Here is a 16,886-nt window from a genome sequence, read left to right on the forward strand (position 1 = left end):
AGCAGGCTACGTGCTGTCAGCACAGAGCCCCCATGTGAAGCTCGAATCCACAAACCATGAGGTCATGACCTGAGCCAAAGTTGGACGCTCAACCAACTGAGCCACCCAGGCGCCCTCACCAGTATTAACTCTGAAGTGCTTTGTGATACTGATTTTTGTGAATGAAGCCATTTGGTTCAGTCTGCCTTGCTTAAAAAAAAAAAAAAAAGCATCCTTTCCTATCTTCTATTTCATTCCCTTTTGGTTCAAGGTGGCTTCTCGCTCATCGGATCAATTTATGGATGCTGGCCCAAGGAAATATTTCAGCCCAGTTCCCAAAGAAGGAGCTCAGGATTGAGAATGCCAACTTGGTATTTTTATTAGGCCACACTGTTCTGTCTGCCTACTGGGTTGTGTTCTCCAGTCCTGAAGACCAAGAAGGATGGAATTGATGCTACCAGTTGAATCATTTAGTTAAAATTATAAATTCAGGATTCTTCCTCGGTGCTTTAAATGAAACAAAGTAGTGGGAATCGCCAAAGAATGATTTTCAGGTAAAGACAGCCTAGCTTATTTGAGCTACTTCCCCTAAATGAGATCTATAGCATTTTCTCCGAAGTCAGTCCTAGGATCCAGAGAACAGTTTCCATTCTGATCAGACAAGCTATTGCCCATAGAAGCTTAGCACTGACGGCAGAATATATGAGTTCATCTTGTTCTGTTTCCGGTTTACAAATGGGAACCAGCTAATTTAGAAACCATGGCAGTCTCTGATTAAAATGATGGAGATTCTAACCCTGGCAGAAAGAAATCAAGCTCTCAGGAGGGAAGGCAGAAAAATAACTGCACAAAAGACAAGCCAGGGCTCACCACTGTGTACCCCCTTAGTAGTCCAAGGGAAGGTTATTTGGTTGCTAAAAGCTCTGAATTATGACTACATCTATATAATGGATGAATATTTCAGATTCAGTATTAGGGGTTGTTAGGCTTGGTTTTTAGACACAAATGTATTTAAGTTTTAGAGAATATATTTTAATGCTCTCCTGCACTAAATGTACTAACCTGGAGTCAAAGATATTGTCACTGCGACATTTTTGTGGCCTTATTTCCTTGGGTCTGTAGATCCTGTCATCTAACAAGAGAGGTTTGCTTCATGGGATTGGTGTAAGTCTTTTGGGGGCAGCATGGAGATTGGAAACCTTGCCTTGAATTTTGTTCACAGCAAATACCAGCTCCTTAAAATAACAAATATTTGATTTCAAGAAGGTTTGTATATCTTTGGAATGTCTTTCCTCTTCACCAAGAGCTGAAATTTGTTTAGCCTATAAGATGAAGGATTTAGGTTAGATGCAAGGAAGACAGACTCCAGAATGTGTGACTATAGAATGCCATAAAATTTACTCTGGGTGGCTTTAAAGACAGAATGATTTTTTTAATTTTATTTGAGAGAGAGAAAGAGGGAGAGAGACAGAGAGACAGAGAGGCAGGCAGTGGGAGAGAGACATAATCCCAAGCAGACTCATGCTCAGCACAGAGCCTGATGCAGGGCTTGATCCCACGACCCTGGGATCATGACCTGAGCCAAAATCAAGAGTCAGATATTCAACTGACTGAGCCACCCAAGTGCCCCTAAAGACAGAGTAATTTTAATGTAGTGAAAACAACGCTCGATTGAAAGTCTAGTTATGCATCTTGGTTCTGCTATATAAGTCAGTCTGTTGAGCCTGGATAAATCACTTCCCTTTGTGAGTCTCACTGTCCCCATCTATAAAATGGGGAGGAGGTGGACTAGACAATCTTTCCAGGTCGGACATTCTGTTCATCTCGCTCATTCGTAAAACCACTTATTGTGACAATATGAATTGACTTGAAGCATTATACCAAGTGAAATACCTCAGACAGAGAAAGACAAATACTGTATAATCTCACTTATGTGTGGAAACTTAGAAAAAACCCCCAGCAAACTCGTCAACACAGAGAATAGATTGACGGTTGCCAGAGGCAGAGGGTAGGAGGTAGGGGAAATGGATGAGGTTGGTCAAAAGGTACAAACTTCCAGTTATAAAATAAATCAGTCCTAGGGATATAATGCACAGCGTGGTGACTATAGTTAATCATATTGGATTAATATAATTTAATACTGGATTGTATATTTAAAAGTTGCTAAGAGAGTAGAGCTTACAAGTTTTTATCACAGGAAAAAAGTGCGAACTATGTGTGGTGATGGATGTTAACTAGACTTATTTTTGTTGATGATCCTTTTGCAACATATACAAACATAAAATCATTATGTTGTATACCTGAAACTAATGTGCTGTTTTATGTCAATTATATCTCAATAAAAAAACATTTATGGAGTACGTGACATGTTCCAAAAGCTATTCTAGGCCCTGGGGATTAAAAAATGAACAAAATACAAAAAGCCACTTCTCTAGAGAGGCTGATACAGGCAACAAACATATCTGTTAGCTGGTGATAAGTGCTACTAATAATCTTGAAGCAGGGAAAGGGGGTAGGGAGCAATGGGGAAGGTGTTATTTTTACGTAGAGAGATCAAGGAAGGTCTGCCTGATAAGGTAGCATTGCAGCAAATATCTAAAGGAAAGAAGGGAGCCAGCCATGTAGCTACCTGGGTAAGGAACATTTCAGGCAAAGGCACTAATGCTAGACCATTCCTATGAGAGGCGACTATCGCTGAAGCAGATCGAGTGAGGGAGAGTGGTAGGAGATGAGAGAAAAGAGCAGGGGTCAGATAATGCAGGGCCTTGGAGGCATTGGAAAGGGCTTTGGAGGGTTTGACCAGAATGACATGGTCTGACTTAGATTTTCAAAAGGTGACTGCCACTGGGAAAAGACTAGATTGTGTGGGGCTGAGAGGGAAAGCAGGGAGACCAGTTAGGGAGCTATGATAATCATCCAAGTAAGAGGTAATGGTTGCTTGGACTAGGGTGAGGAGGTAGGGGTCATGAGAAATGGTCAGATTCTAGGGTGGTCTGGAGTGATTCAAGGTTTAAAAGCTCTTGTCGTGGAAATCTCATGATTTCCTCTATTCTTTCTTTGAGCCCCTTCCAGATATTATGAGTCCATAATTGCAGTTTACGTACTTCAATCACAAGAAATTTTTGTTTATCCCCTTTGCGAATTCCCCAAATTCCTAGCTCTTCTGAAATCAAAGTGGAAAAAAAAATATTCTGAGTAACAATGGAGGTCATTGGTACCATCAGTCTAGTGAGGGCTTCTCCTCTTTGAACTTGGTAAGGTTGTTCTATTCTGGGGCTAAATGCCATTTTATTGACTGCAGGGCAAGATGACACTAAAAGCTTCTACATTATCAAGAATCTCTGCTGGCATTATCCGTCAGGGTTGTCTGACCATCTTATTTTGACACAGGTACTGTGTACTCTCTCAGTGTCCCCAAAACATTCTTAATCTAGATGATTGCGTCAGCATGGCATCGAGTAAAGAATTTGGAAACTATCCTATTTGTCTAATCAATGTAGACAATTTGAAGAGTTTAGACCAGAAATAGTATAGGCTTGTCATGTTACGTTTCCTCTCTCATATGTTTCCTCCCTACTAAGGAAATTCGGGAAAATGTTTTCCCGTATAATTTGATACTTCCCTTTTTTTCTGAAGTAGCTATTATGCTGCCAATGAGTCAGGGCAAAGAATGGATTAAATGGATTTTTGTCATTGCTTGGGTATAAGAACTCATTCCTCTGCTAAAGACCAACCCTTCTTCCTGTTTCTGTTTCATTTCTACTTCCTTTGTGCTTGAGGTATAAGCCTGTCTGGTCCCTTTTATGCCTCCAACTTGGTGAATCCTAGCTATAAGAGCCATAAAGAGTTTCTTCCCTTTGAACAAAGGTACTTAAGCACTAAACTGGACACTTAAAAATAAAGGAATGATTAAGCATAAATACTCTTTCATTCAGGCTTTCTTATACCAGAGAAACATTAAGACATTTTAAGCATCACTTAAACAATTGTATACTTTTATGCAAAAAAGTTAAAAGATCTAGAATACAATTAGCTTTGCTCTTTGCTTCAGACTTGCTGTAAAACTGAGTAAACCACTATTCTCTAATACATCGGTGTTAATTTTAAAGGATGAATAAAGTGCTAATGACCTTAATATGCAGAGTTTAGACAAATCAGTAAGAAAAAGATGAAGACACTAGTAGGAAAATGGGTTCAAAAATGAACAGCTGATTCACAGAATAGAACACATTGCTTACAACATGAGAGCATGTGAAATCCCACTTATAATAAAAATTCAAATGTAAAACAATAATGAGGTAGCATATTTAAGTGTCCGATTGACAAAGATTTCCCCAAATCTTTGACTTTTTTGCAGTCTCTGATTCCAAGGATGTGAGAAACAGGCATTCTCACACACTGTTGGTAGGAGAGCAATTTGGCAATAGAAATAAAAATTAAATAATGCGCATACTCTATGATTCCATAATCTTCATTACCAAGAATTTCCCTTACAGATATAATCACACAAGTGTTCAAAGACACACATGCATGCACACACATACACACACACGGGTATTCATCACAGTAGTGTTTAGAAAAAAGCAAAATTCAAAAACCTAAATCAAAAATCAAAAACCTAAATATCCTTGAACAATTTAAGAGTTCATTAATAGAGGACCGGTTAAAGAAATATGGCACATTTGTATGATATAATGCAATATCGCCATTAAAAAGATTATGGTAAAGATAAATACCTTCAGAGGGAAAGATGTCCACTGTGTGTTGTTAAAGAAAAAGAAGCAAGTTGCAGAGCATTCATGAAAAGAAGTCTGTGTGTGTGTGTGTGTGTTTGTGTATATGTTTCTGTTTGAATATGCATAGAGAATACCTAGGAGGACACACCTATATTGTTCATAACGATGACTTCTAGGGAGTGAGTTTTGAGAGTAACAACATGTATTATTTTTACAACAAAAACTTTAAAATGAACATGGCTGTGGAGAAGGGTGGTGGTGGTCTGGGGCCCGGATGCTTGAATAACCTCAGTTTGAGAGTTGAGAAATAATGGAGGGGGAAAGGGAGAAAACTGCTTGAGTAAATAGGGCACATATTCATTTTGCTTGGGTAGACGGAGCCCAAACTGCTCTAAATTCTGGCTGCCTAGTAGGGCTTGACGCCTTCCCCATTTAGGCCCATTGGCAGGTGAGAAGAGACTATCAGGCTGTTCGATGACAAAGGGATGGATTGGAGGATCTCGAGGCCATTTTTAGCTCCACAGTTCTATCCACAATTCTCATATAGATAATGGAGCTGATGTTGCCCAACATCAAATCACTCCCGGTTGCCCTTGAAGAGCAGAAGAGCAGAGGAGGATTCACAAATTCCACTCTCCAGCTGCAGAAGTGTTTACTCTGGGTTATCACCCCCCCTTTTCTGGAGGAGAGTTAAAGGAGGTAGACTCACAGGAGATTTGTCAATGGTACCATGTTCCTCTCCCTTCTCTGACTTGTATTTCTCTGGACAGTTCTTTCAGTGCCTTTTTCTTACCTGGCTCACAGCACCATCCCTCGCGTCCCCACTTTTTTTTTTAAACGAACAGACTGGCAATAATAATCCACTGATAGTATGGTGAAACAAGCTTTCCTTTATTCGTGATCCTGATTACCTTCCCTGTAGGGAGGACTTCAGAGGGCTGACATACTTTTTTAAAATAGAGAATAGCTGCCAGATTAGGGTCATTTAATCCTGCCAATGGCAACCAAGCGTACGTTTACCAGCAGGTGCCTGAAATCCAGGCCCTCACTAAAGTGGCTGTCCTTCTGACTCTGGAGAGTTTCTTCTGGTAGAAGAAACCACTTTCATTAACATGTCTTGTCTGTTGGACTCATTCTGCCTCCAAGCTTAGGGCTGGATTTATCAGTGACAATTCAGCATGAATTGCCAACCCTCTTTCCTCAAACCTTCAACCCTGCACCCACATTTTGAACTTTATTCTATAGGAAATAAGGAGGAACGTTGACCATTTGAGTGACATGATCAGATACTAATGCTTGGGTACATACAGTACTTTCTTACCTCTAACAGCACTTATATTTTGACTAATTGTCGATAGGTTTGCCTCCTCTCTTCAATTAAGTTATTGAAAGGGACTTAGTACTCAACTTGGTGTGGTGGCTGAAAGAGGGTTAAGATGAAGACAACGGCACAGTTTCGAATCTAGAACACTGGAAGGATGACGGGAGGGATATGGGTGCCATCACCTGAGAGAGGATACACTGGATGCCGAGGAGGACCTAGAGGGCAAAGTGAGGCTAGCGCTGGCATTAAGAACACAGAATCTGCAGCCATGCTGCCTCAGTTTGAATCCCAGTCGGTCTACTTACTAGTTGCATAAGCTTGGGAAAGCTATTTAGCCTCTTTGTGCCTTAATGCACCCATTTGTAAAAATGAGTAATAGAATAATCTCGCAGGATGGCTGTGAGTATCAGACAAGTTAATGTAGCTTATGTACTTAGAATGGTGCCTGGCACACAGTAAGTGCAAATTGGTGCTTACTATTTTTATTATTAGACGTAGTGAATTTTATTTTATATTTTTAAAAAAAAATTTAAAAAGATTATTTTTGAGAGACAGAGAGAGTGAGTGGGGGAAAGAGAGAGGGAGAGAGAGAACCCAAGCTGGATCCACACCATCGGCACGGAGCCCGATGTGGGGCTCGAACCCCCAAACCACAAGACCATGACCTGAGCTGAAACCAAGAGTCAGATGCTTAACCGGCTGAGCCACCCAGGTGCCCCTAGACATAGTGAATTTTAAATGTTTGGGGTACATCTAGGCAGGCATGTCTAGCTGAAACTTGGGAAATAAATTATAGATCACATGATAGATACTGAGCTACAAAGGGAGAAGTGATAGAACTCCAGGCAGCACCAGTATTGAAGGAAGAAAAAAATAGGGATTCTGAAAAAGAGACTAAAAGGCAGTGGGCAGAGAAGGAGGAGGAACCATGTAGGCATGATATCATGGAATCTACGAAAGTCGTCAGCCAATGAGATTAAAGTGGGACACCAACATTGGAACTGTGTGTATGGAGAGGGACTGTAAGAGAGGAGGGAGAGAATGTCATTTGGGGAAGTAGATAGATGAAAAGGGAAAGAGTCAAAGATCCGTGTGGCCAGCTCCTCACAAATATTTGCTGAGGGGTAGCACTGTTCAACCAGTCCCCTGGGTTATCGGTGGGTTCAGCTTCTTTTGTTGTTTGTTTGTTTACTTACTTATTGATTTTGAGAGACAGAGTATGAGTGGGGAGGGGCAGAGAGAGAAGGAGGGAGAATCCAAGCAGGCTCCACACTCAGTGCAGAGCCTGACGGGGGACTCCATCTCATGAACTGTGAGATCATGACCTAAGCCAAAATCAAGAGTTGGACACTTAACTGACTGAGCCACCCAGGCACCCCTCTGGCTTCATCCCATTTCAGTCCCCTCTGCCCCAGCTTCCAGTCAGAGGACCAGTGACAATGAGCTGGGATGATGGTGACTATTCACTAAGGTCCCAACTAAGGAGTGGTTCAACCAGTGACCACAGACTAATTCCCCTCTACTCCAACTAGGATCAGAGAAAAAAAGAAGGAGGGCAGATACATGAGCACAGGAACCCAACAACTGCTGTTTATGATAAGACTCAGGGCATACCTGGCCCAGTGCCCTGACTCTGAGTGAGGTATTTGGCACCTTCCATCATGAGGGTAATGGCGTCCCAAGCACTGCTTTCATCACCAACCCTTCACTCCAGCAGCCACTGTGAACAGGCCACCATCATTCCAACTCCCCCGACATTACTCATTCACTTCCCCCTGACAAGCGTGCCATCCCTTTCTTCCTTTCCAGCTCAAAGCCTATTTCTTAAAAATGTTCCTCCCTTAAAACCTCTGTGTCTACTTGTGTCTGGAGTGTCTTCCTGTATTGTCCACATCACACATTTTAGACGATGTAGCATACATTTGCTTGCACTGCTCTGTTTCTGTCCCGTGGCTTTTGTTGGCATATGGAAAGGCACAGTAACAAGGTAGTGTTTGGTGCACTGGGATAGGACAGCTGGGAAGGGAGATGGAAGGAGAGCTCTGAGTTTTGCACCGATATTTCACACTTGAACTAATTTGCAATAAGAGGTATAAGCTGGAAAAACCAATAGCAGTGAGGAGAGGAGCCTGGGGTGAAAAGGAGACAAACATTGGCTGCCTTTTAGACAACTGAACATATTAGGTGAAGGAGGGGGGGAGAATATCACACGCAGATGAGATATACCTGCCCTAGGACAGAGGAGAATAAGAAACTTCCTAACTGGACATACGTATGTCGACCATGAGCGTAAAGCTGTAGAGAGGAAGCCCTGAGTTGGTGGTAACCCTGAAGGGAGGGGGGGAGGGAGCATGGCTAGAAAGTCGCATGTGTTTTATTTAGTGATTTACTTTTTACATTGCTTTAGGGATTCTTCTTTGTGAGGTGTTATGCAGCCAGGTTTAAGTAATTATGTTGTTTTTTTTCTTTCTGAGAGGTGACTATCACTATCATATCTTTTGTGTCCCTTGGAACACAGAAGGCCATGCTCACTAAGAGGGGCAGGGGCTGGTTGGACACCATGTGCACGTCTGTTCTCCACACGAATCTATAAATTTCTTGAGGGCACTAACTGTATCTTTCAGTTTTACTGTGAGGCATATAATTAGCAGTCAAAAATACTTAGACAATTGAATTGAACTGAAGAGAGTTAATCATTTGCTGAAACTCTGTCATCAATGAGTTGTTCCAGAGAGACACGACTCGGAGCTGCTTTGTTTATTTTCAGCTTTGTTGTAATTGTCACCACTTCTGATGATCCCTCAGAGGCAGAGCGGAGTGGTAGAAAGAGTGGCTTGGGAGACAGGAAGCATTTGTGCCAGTTTGGACTCAGCTAAGTGACCTTGGACATGTTAATTTCAGACCACATGATTTTCAAACTCTCTATAGTTCTGCTCTGTGAGTGCAGTAGGCCTTGTCTACTGAAAATCAACAAAGATACACGAGAGGAAGTAACTCAGTTTGTCAGCTTGGCCACTATGATGTGATGCAGTCATTTTGAAATTTTCTTCCAAAGAAGTCGTTGATTTCTTTTTTTTAAAGTTTATTCATATATTTAGAGAGAGAGAAAGAGGGAGAGAGAGAGAGTCCCAAGCAGGCTCCAAGCTGTCAGCGCAGAGCCCGAAGTGGGGCTCGAACTCATGAACTGTGAGATCATGACCCGAGCTGAAATCAGGAGTTGGACATTCAACCAACTGAGCCACCCAGATGCCTTGGCTGATTTATTTTCTTGAGTTGATTGACACACCCCATGTTTTTGATCTAGAACTTTGACTTTGGAATGAAAATCAGAGAATGAAAGCTGTTACTCGATTACTATAATCGTAGATTATAGATACCTACTGTTGGGCAAGTCAGGTAACAAAGAGTTAATAATGTTACTACTATTCTGTATTAATGCTAATGATATGGGTATTATATAGCAAATGCTATGGATCACAAATTATGCCAAATGTTCAAAAATAGTTCTCACGTAAATCTTGCAACAATCTGTGACACGGGCAATATCATTATCCCCGTTATACAGGTAAGAAAACTGATGCTGAGTCACAGTGGACAACTTTTTCAAGGTCACTCAGTCTGAACTCTCAGCTATGATGTGTTAGGGGGTGCTTAATACATTTAAAAAACAATAAGATTAGCTAGCATAAGAGTAAAGCATAAATAAGAGTAAATAAGATTAGCTAGCATGTGATATCAGCATGGCTTCAGCTAGTAGAAGTAGGAGCAGTATTAGCTACTTACTCATCGAGTGTTTACTCTGTGTCAGGCACTGTTCTAAGTAATATATGTGCATTAGTCCACTTAATTCCAGCTATCACTCTACGAAGTGGACTCCATTATTGTTCTCCTTTACAGACGAAAAAACTGAGGTCTGGAGAGATTAAGGAAACCTATCCCATAAACGGCAATTCTCTCCTTTACTTTCTGCTCTCATATTGAGTGTTTGAGATGTAGAGGTTAGACTCTTTAGGTCCTCTCTCTGTGCCTCAGTCACCTTTGCCCAGGCCCTCAGGGTGCTCCTCCACACTGTGCAATCTCTCCCTGAGACCAAGAGGCAGGCAGGAGAAGGGAGTAAATGTAGTGTCTCATTGCTGATTTTCTACAATCTTAACACAAACACTTATCAGTGTTGTTGAAACTTAATCTCACTAGCTCATCTGTGAGACCAATTTTAATTTGGAGCCATCTGCCACAGACAAATGAGTAATTATGGCAGAGCCCAGAGGGGTGGGCCTTGGGGAGAAGGTTGGCTTAGCCTCTTTCCGCCTGCCTGCACTGACGCAAGTGACCAAGAAAGAAAATTCTTTGGGTGGGCTGTTGATGCAAAGGCCAGCAGTTCTACTTCCCTGTTGCTTAAATCCTTAGACGCCACTGAACAAGGAGGGATGACTTTGAGGTCATACAGCTTGCCTAACAGCAGAAGGGAGACCATTGTCATTAAGGCCGGGCAGAAGGAGGTAATCTGCGAACTGAGCCAGCCCGCTCACCAGCCTCTCTCTCATTGTATTAGTCGTTCCTTGTGATGAGTGCCACTTGCCAGCTGGTCTCTCCACACAATATGACCGGCTAAGTCGAATTGGTAGAGTGAGGCTGAAAATAATAGTCATTGACCTCTGTCTAGCATTTAAATTTATTTTCAAAAGACTTTAATGTACCTTATTTCATCCTGATGACAAGCCCCTAGATTAGGTATTGTTCCCTTCATTTTATACATGAGGAAATTTAGTCGTAGAGTGATCCTGTAACTGGACAGGTGTAAAACACCTTGGGTCTTGCCCAAGGTCATCCTGTTAGCTGCAAGCTGGTTAGCACCTCAAACTCTGAATTAGACTATGTCATCCTGTCTTCTAGACGAGTGGCTGTCCAGCTATGCTTGCTCCTCAGGGACCACGGAGGGATAGGAGTGTGTGTGTGTGTGTGTGTGTGTGTGTGAACAAGTGGGGCTTTGGGCCCTGATCTGCACTTAAACTAGGCCAGCTCTGCTTGGGTCTGTTTGCCTATTTTACTTCTGGGAAGGATTTCATTTAATGAAAGGCTCTGCTTCTGAAAATGTCTGAAAACCACTTGCCTAGTAGTATTTCTCATGGAGAGTTTAGTGGGTTGAATGGAGTCCCCTCAAAAGATATACTCACCTCTTAACCCCCAGTACCTATGAATGTGACCCTATTTAGAAAAAGGGTCTTTGCAGATGTCAAGTTAAAATGAGGTCATCGTGCATTAGGGTGGGCCCTAAATCAATGACTGGTGTCTTAGAAAGGAGAGGGGGATCAGGACCCAGAGACACAAGGAAAAGACACGGAGGAGAACTCTGTGCGACGATGGAGGCAGAGATTGGAGTGATGTGGTTACAAGCGAAGGCATGGAACAGATTCTCTTTTAGGGCCTCCAGGAGGAACCAGCCCTGTCAATACCTTTATTTCAGACTTCTGGCTTCCTGAACCATGAGAGAATGCATTTCTTTTATTTTAAGCTTTCCAGTTAGTGGGAATTTGTTATGGCAGCCTAGGAAACAGATACAGAGAAGTCCATAGACCTTTTACCTAGAAATGGGTGAGGGCGGGCTTATTAAAATGCTGGTTCCGGGCTCCAACCCCAAGGCTCTGAACCTGTAGGGGCTCAAGAGTCTGTATTTTGACAAGTTCACCATATGCACAATGATTAATCTTTGAGCTGGTCTTGACCATACACAGGTACAAGACTCTGCTCCCAGAGTCAGTGCGCCAAAGGAAAAAGGCTTGATGTACAAGAAATAGGCTGGTATTAAGCCTTCTGTAGTGCAAAAATTTTGAATTCTGAGAATTATTTAAGAGTGTTTACCCTAAGGAGTCACAAAATCTGCCAAGAGAGTCAGACTTTTGGAGCAGCCAGAAGACCCCCGAACAACACACACACACACATACACACACACACACGCACATGCACACGCACACATGCCGTCTTATACTTGTCTGGTGCAGAGAATTCTGATAAAGCATCACCATTTTGACTTTAAGATTTGGTCCCTATTAAAAATGCAGTTTTCCATGTGAGTGCTGATACTTGAAGCCAGTGTCAGACATTTATGCCTGGCCTTTGATCTTTACCTGAGAGCACTTTTGATAGGCTAGAAGAGGGAGAAGAGCAGGATGGGCTGAGCAGAGGCGGGTCTCGTTGCCAGCCTGAGGCCAAGCCCTTTGCCAAGTAAAGCCAAAGAGGGCCCCAGTTTATCCATCCAAGATTGATGGAGGTCAGCTGTGCCCAATCTCTTGGCGACATGGGGGAGGGCCAGTGAAAAAGGCCAGGTGTTTGGCTTCTGGGTGTGGGAGGGGCACCTTCCTGGGAGTGGCCTACCCAGCCGGACCTGCGGTCCTTCAGGAGGCCTGTGTTTGCTCACATCCCTGATTTGCTCCCAGGTAAACAAATCCTGATTCTATTTCCCAGAAAGGCAGAACTTCAGCATGGTGGTGGCCTGTTGTTATAGTTACTGACATATGACTTGCCACAGTGATTGTCAGAGCAATGGGAGAAAATAAAATTTAGCAGAGGCTGGTGGTGGGGGTTGGGAGAGAGAGAGGAGGAAGGGAAATCTGCCGAAAAGACTTGGAGCTGGGGCCGATGGCTGTGTTCCTTTGTACATATGGTATGATATTCAAGTATGGACAAAGGAGGTCTTACACTGGCGGTGTCTGAAAGGATCTTGGGAAAAGACAGCCTGTCCCAAACAGCTTCACTCCTGTTCCATACGCCTGACATTTCACCATTAGTGGTTCATTCGTGTGAGTTAAGCTCTGCCTTTCTCCAGGGGAGGTCACGCCTTAGATTGTACCCTGGAGTGAGTTTTCCTGGTGCCTTTCTTCCCCAGAGTTTGCCAGGGCACTGGGGAAAGATGGGGGAAATGGGGGTCATCAAATAAAGACATGGCCTGTTTTCAAAACTCCGAAAGTATTGCTAATCCCCTCTTTGGAAACTCCCCTGTGCTCTGCTCTCTTTCGCAACAGTTATGAAGCTGAACGTGCAGGATGTCTGAGAGATACACATAGCTCTTCCTTATTCGTCAGCAAATATTTATCTATCACCCATTATATACTAGGCATTGGGTTAGGTACTACTGGGGGAAACATGGAAGCAGTTGGGCATTAGATTATGCCTGACATTTAAGAAACAATCTAGTTACAGAGACCAGACATTTACACAAGTGAGGCTGACCAACAGTACACAGTTGGGTGTGAGTGGTGTCAATGGAAGAATAGAGCTAATGACTGCATAATCTCAGGGGTGGGCAAGATCATCACAGGGTAGGGTGTCTGGGTAAGCCTTAATTCAGAGTAATGCAGTTTTTAAAACATTTTTTTAATGTTTATATTTGAGAGAGAGAGAGAGAGAATGACAGTGCACGAGCGGGGGAGGGGCAGGGAGAGATGGAGACAGAATCGGAAGCAGGCGCCAGGCTCCGAGCTGTGAGCACAGAGCCCGATGTGGGGTTTGAACCCACAAACTGTGAGGTCATGACCTGAGCCGAAACTGGATGCTTAACCGACTGAGCCCCCCAGGCGCCCCCAGAGTAACCCAGTTAAATCACTCCGACCCTTAGCAGGGCTGTGGTGAAATGGGGCAGAGAACAAATCAGTTTTGATAGGAATGGTGATGTGGACTGAGTAGGGAACATATTCATACCTCTCTGCTTTGCTCTTCATCCAAATTCTGGCCTGTCCTTTCCAGAGAGCTCTTGATCCTTCACGGGTCTACCCTGTCTCAGAACTCTGTTCTGCGAATCCCAAGACATCGATTGCCACAGAAGCAGTATAGCCAAGTGGTGAAGAGGGTAGGTTTAGGGGTTAGGTGGCCTGGGTTTGAATCCTGGCTCTGACACTTAACTGTGATCTTGGACAACTGATTTAACTGTGACTCAATTCTTCTCATGGGTAGAATGGGGGCAGTAATAATAGTGTCTACCCAGCCGAGGTGCTGGGGGGATTAAATGAGCCAAGTGGTGTAAGTTACTTAGCATGGTGCTGGCTGCATACTATTTGTTCATGAAATAAGTGTTTATTGAATGCCCGTGATATTGCAGGCACTTTCGTAGCGTGGGGTTACAGCTGTGCTGTATTAAATGCTGGTGGAGGGGCGCCTGGGTGGCTCAGTCGGCTAAGTGTCCGACTTCAGCTCAGGTCACAGTCTCACGGTTCGTGGGTTCGAGCCCCGCGTCGGGCTCTGTGCTTACAGCTCAGAGCCTGGAGCCTGTTTCAGATTCTGTGTCTCCCTCTCTCTGTGACCCTCCCCCGTTCATGCTCTATCTCTCTCTGTCTCAAAAATAAATAAACGTTAAAAAAAATTTTTTTTAAATAAAAAAAAATTAAAAAAAAAGTAAATGCTGGTGGAGAACGGAGGCATTCAGGCCCTTTATTCAAGGAACTTTTCACCTACTGTCTTTCTTTCTGTTCTATCCATTCCAATTCTTAGTCTGAGAGTTATCACTTAAGTACTTTCATTCTTTTTGTTTAACCAGGCAGGCAAACAGTAAAGCTCTACTTCTCTTTAAGCCGAGCTTTGGCCATGACCCATAAGGTTTGATCTGAAGTGTTTTCATTATCTGAGCACTTTGCAGTTTGGGGCTTGATTTTTACTATTTTATTGCTTTTTTAATTATTAAAATTTTTAAAAATGTTTATTTATTTTTGAGAGACAGAGAGAGATAGCCTGAACAGGGGAGGGGCACAGAGAGAGAGGAAGACCCAGAATCCGAAGCAGGCTCCAGGCTCTGAGCTGTCAGCACAGAGCCCGACGCGGGGCTCGAACTCACGAGCCGTGAGATCATAACCTGAGCCGAAATCGGACGTTCGGCCAACTGAGCCACCCAGGCACCACTATTTGTTTTTGTTTTGTTTTGTTTTGTTTTTTGTTTTTGCTTTTTAATGCACTGTCGTATTCCATGTTTGATGGTACTGTATTTTCTTTGTCCCTACTATATCTTTCTCCCTACTTCGTCCCTACTATGCTCCAAAGGAAGAGAGTAGAGACACCTGTCTGACTTGAGGGGTTTAGGAGAAACCTGCAAGAGACAGGACATGAAAAGACCATTACGGAAGGGTATTGAGCGCTAGGCTTCATGCACTGGTTTCTCTTCTAATGAGAGCTTGTAGTCACTGAAAGGGTGGGTAACAATGGCAGGATTGTTATGCTGTGCTGTGAAGAATAAGCCGGCATCGTTGTCCAGGAAGGCTTGTGAGAAAGAAAGGGGCTATCGGCAGAGAATCCAGTTAGAAGATTTTCATGTCAGTCTGGGGCAGTCGTTCTGAAAGCTGAGTGTGCATCAGGATCCCCTGGAGGGGTGGTCAACACACAGCTTGGTAGGCCTCACCCCCAGAGATTCTGATTCAGAATTTGCATTTGCATTTCTAACAAGTTCCCCTGGTGATGCTAATGCTGCTGGTCCAAGAACCACACTTTGAGAATCCCTCAGCTAGGAGGGAGATGATGAGGAACACAGGGAGAGTGGTGGGAGGAAAGAAAGTATGTAAGAGATTGGAGCGAAAGAAACCACAGGGCTTGGGGATTGGACATAGAGGCAGGGAAGGGGAAGAACTCAAAGATGACTCCAGAGTATTAAACCTAAGTGCTTTGGAGGATAGGAGAGTCACAGAGGCAACCCCCAAACATTTAGGGGTGGAATGTAGTCATATCACAGGTACTGGGAAAATACATGAACCCCTATATCCATTTGCACGTGCACCACGGTATTCACATTTAAAGGTCTGTCATTGTCTGGGAGAGAGACCGGTGAGAAGGAAAACTCCCAGGTCTGTGGTTGGCCTCTTCTTTTCTACATTGTAACCTTTGAGTAGAGGAAAGAAAATGAGGCTAGAGAGCAGAGGCCAGGGAGGGTAGAAGGAGCTTGGATGTTCTGGAAATGGAGAGCACACTTCTGGGTTGCCACGTATTGAATGTATACGGGCAAATGCTCACAAAGAAAAGGCAAATGAGGAAAACCTAGTGTGGGCCACGCAGGGTCGCTCTAGGATGCCACCTGAGATCACTGATGCGATTTCTGAGAGCAGAGGGTTGCCATGCTAGGGCTACTTAATGCCAGCCTACCTAACCTTCCCTATTTTCAAGGCTTCTGATCCCGGGGCCTTATTGTTCCCGGCTATTTCCCAGCCTGTAGGGATTTCTCTTACCTGCTTCTCTCCACTGGGCCGCCTGTAGCTGAGCAGAAGCTCTACAGCGCCCACCACCTCCTTGCGGATGGCGTAGAGCAATGCATCGCCTACATACACGCTGTGGTTCAGCAGTAGCTCCATGATCTCCAAATTCTCATTCTCAATGGCAATGAGCAGGGCGCTCCGGCCCAGAGGATCCATGCAGTTGATGTTGACGTTGTAGTAGATCTCAGCCTCCTGTAGGGCCTGCTTCACGGTGGCATAGTCCCCCTTCTCCACAGCATTGAGGAACGCCTTCTCTTCTGCAGAGAGCTCTGTCTCAGCCCTCACGATTTGCAGGGGGATACGGTCTCTGTAAGGTGAGTAGTTGACTTTTTTGTAGTACAGTTGGGCCATGGTTCATAGCAACTTAGCAACCTGAGTGAGAGAGAGGGAGACCAAAGAGATTCTTAGGTGCCTGAAGGTTTCAACTGGTCAGTTTATGGAGGCAGCATGGCTAAGCGGTTGGAAAATCCTCAACTGTTTTCCCCCACAATCTTTCTCTTCTTGCAAAGTGGTATAGCAAAAGAAGCCCAGACATTTGGGTTCAAATCCTGCCTTTTCCAGCACTGTGACCTTGGATAAGTTGCTCAAGCCCATTGTGCTTCGGTCTATTATTATTAATGTTAT

At 43.7% G+C, this 16,886-nt stretch overlaps 1 protein-coding gene across 1 annotated transcript in view; it reads right to left on the reverse strand.

Moving 5' to 3' along the window:
• Positions 1–16,613, reverse strand: part of TRPC5 (transient receptor potential cation channel subfamily C member 5) — a 132,994-nt gene extending 116,381 nt beyond the window's left edge. The window contains exon 1 of the mRNA XM_049644201.1: positions 16,236–16,613. Within this exon, the coding sequence (XP_049500158.1) occupies positions 16,236–16,613 (378 nt within the window). The remainder of the gene's footprint in view (positions 1–16,235) is intronic.
• Between the last annotated feature and the right edge of the window lie 273 nt (positions 16,614–16,886).

This window comes from Panthera uncia, chromosome X (assembly GCF_023721935.1).
Source record: "Panthera uncia isolate 11264 chromosome X, Puncia_PCG_1.0, whole genome shotgun sequence".
In the NCBI taxonomy this organism is placed as follows: Eukaryota; Metazoa; Chordata; class Mammalia; order Carnivora; family Felidae; genus Panthera; species Panthera uncia.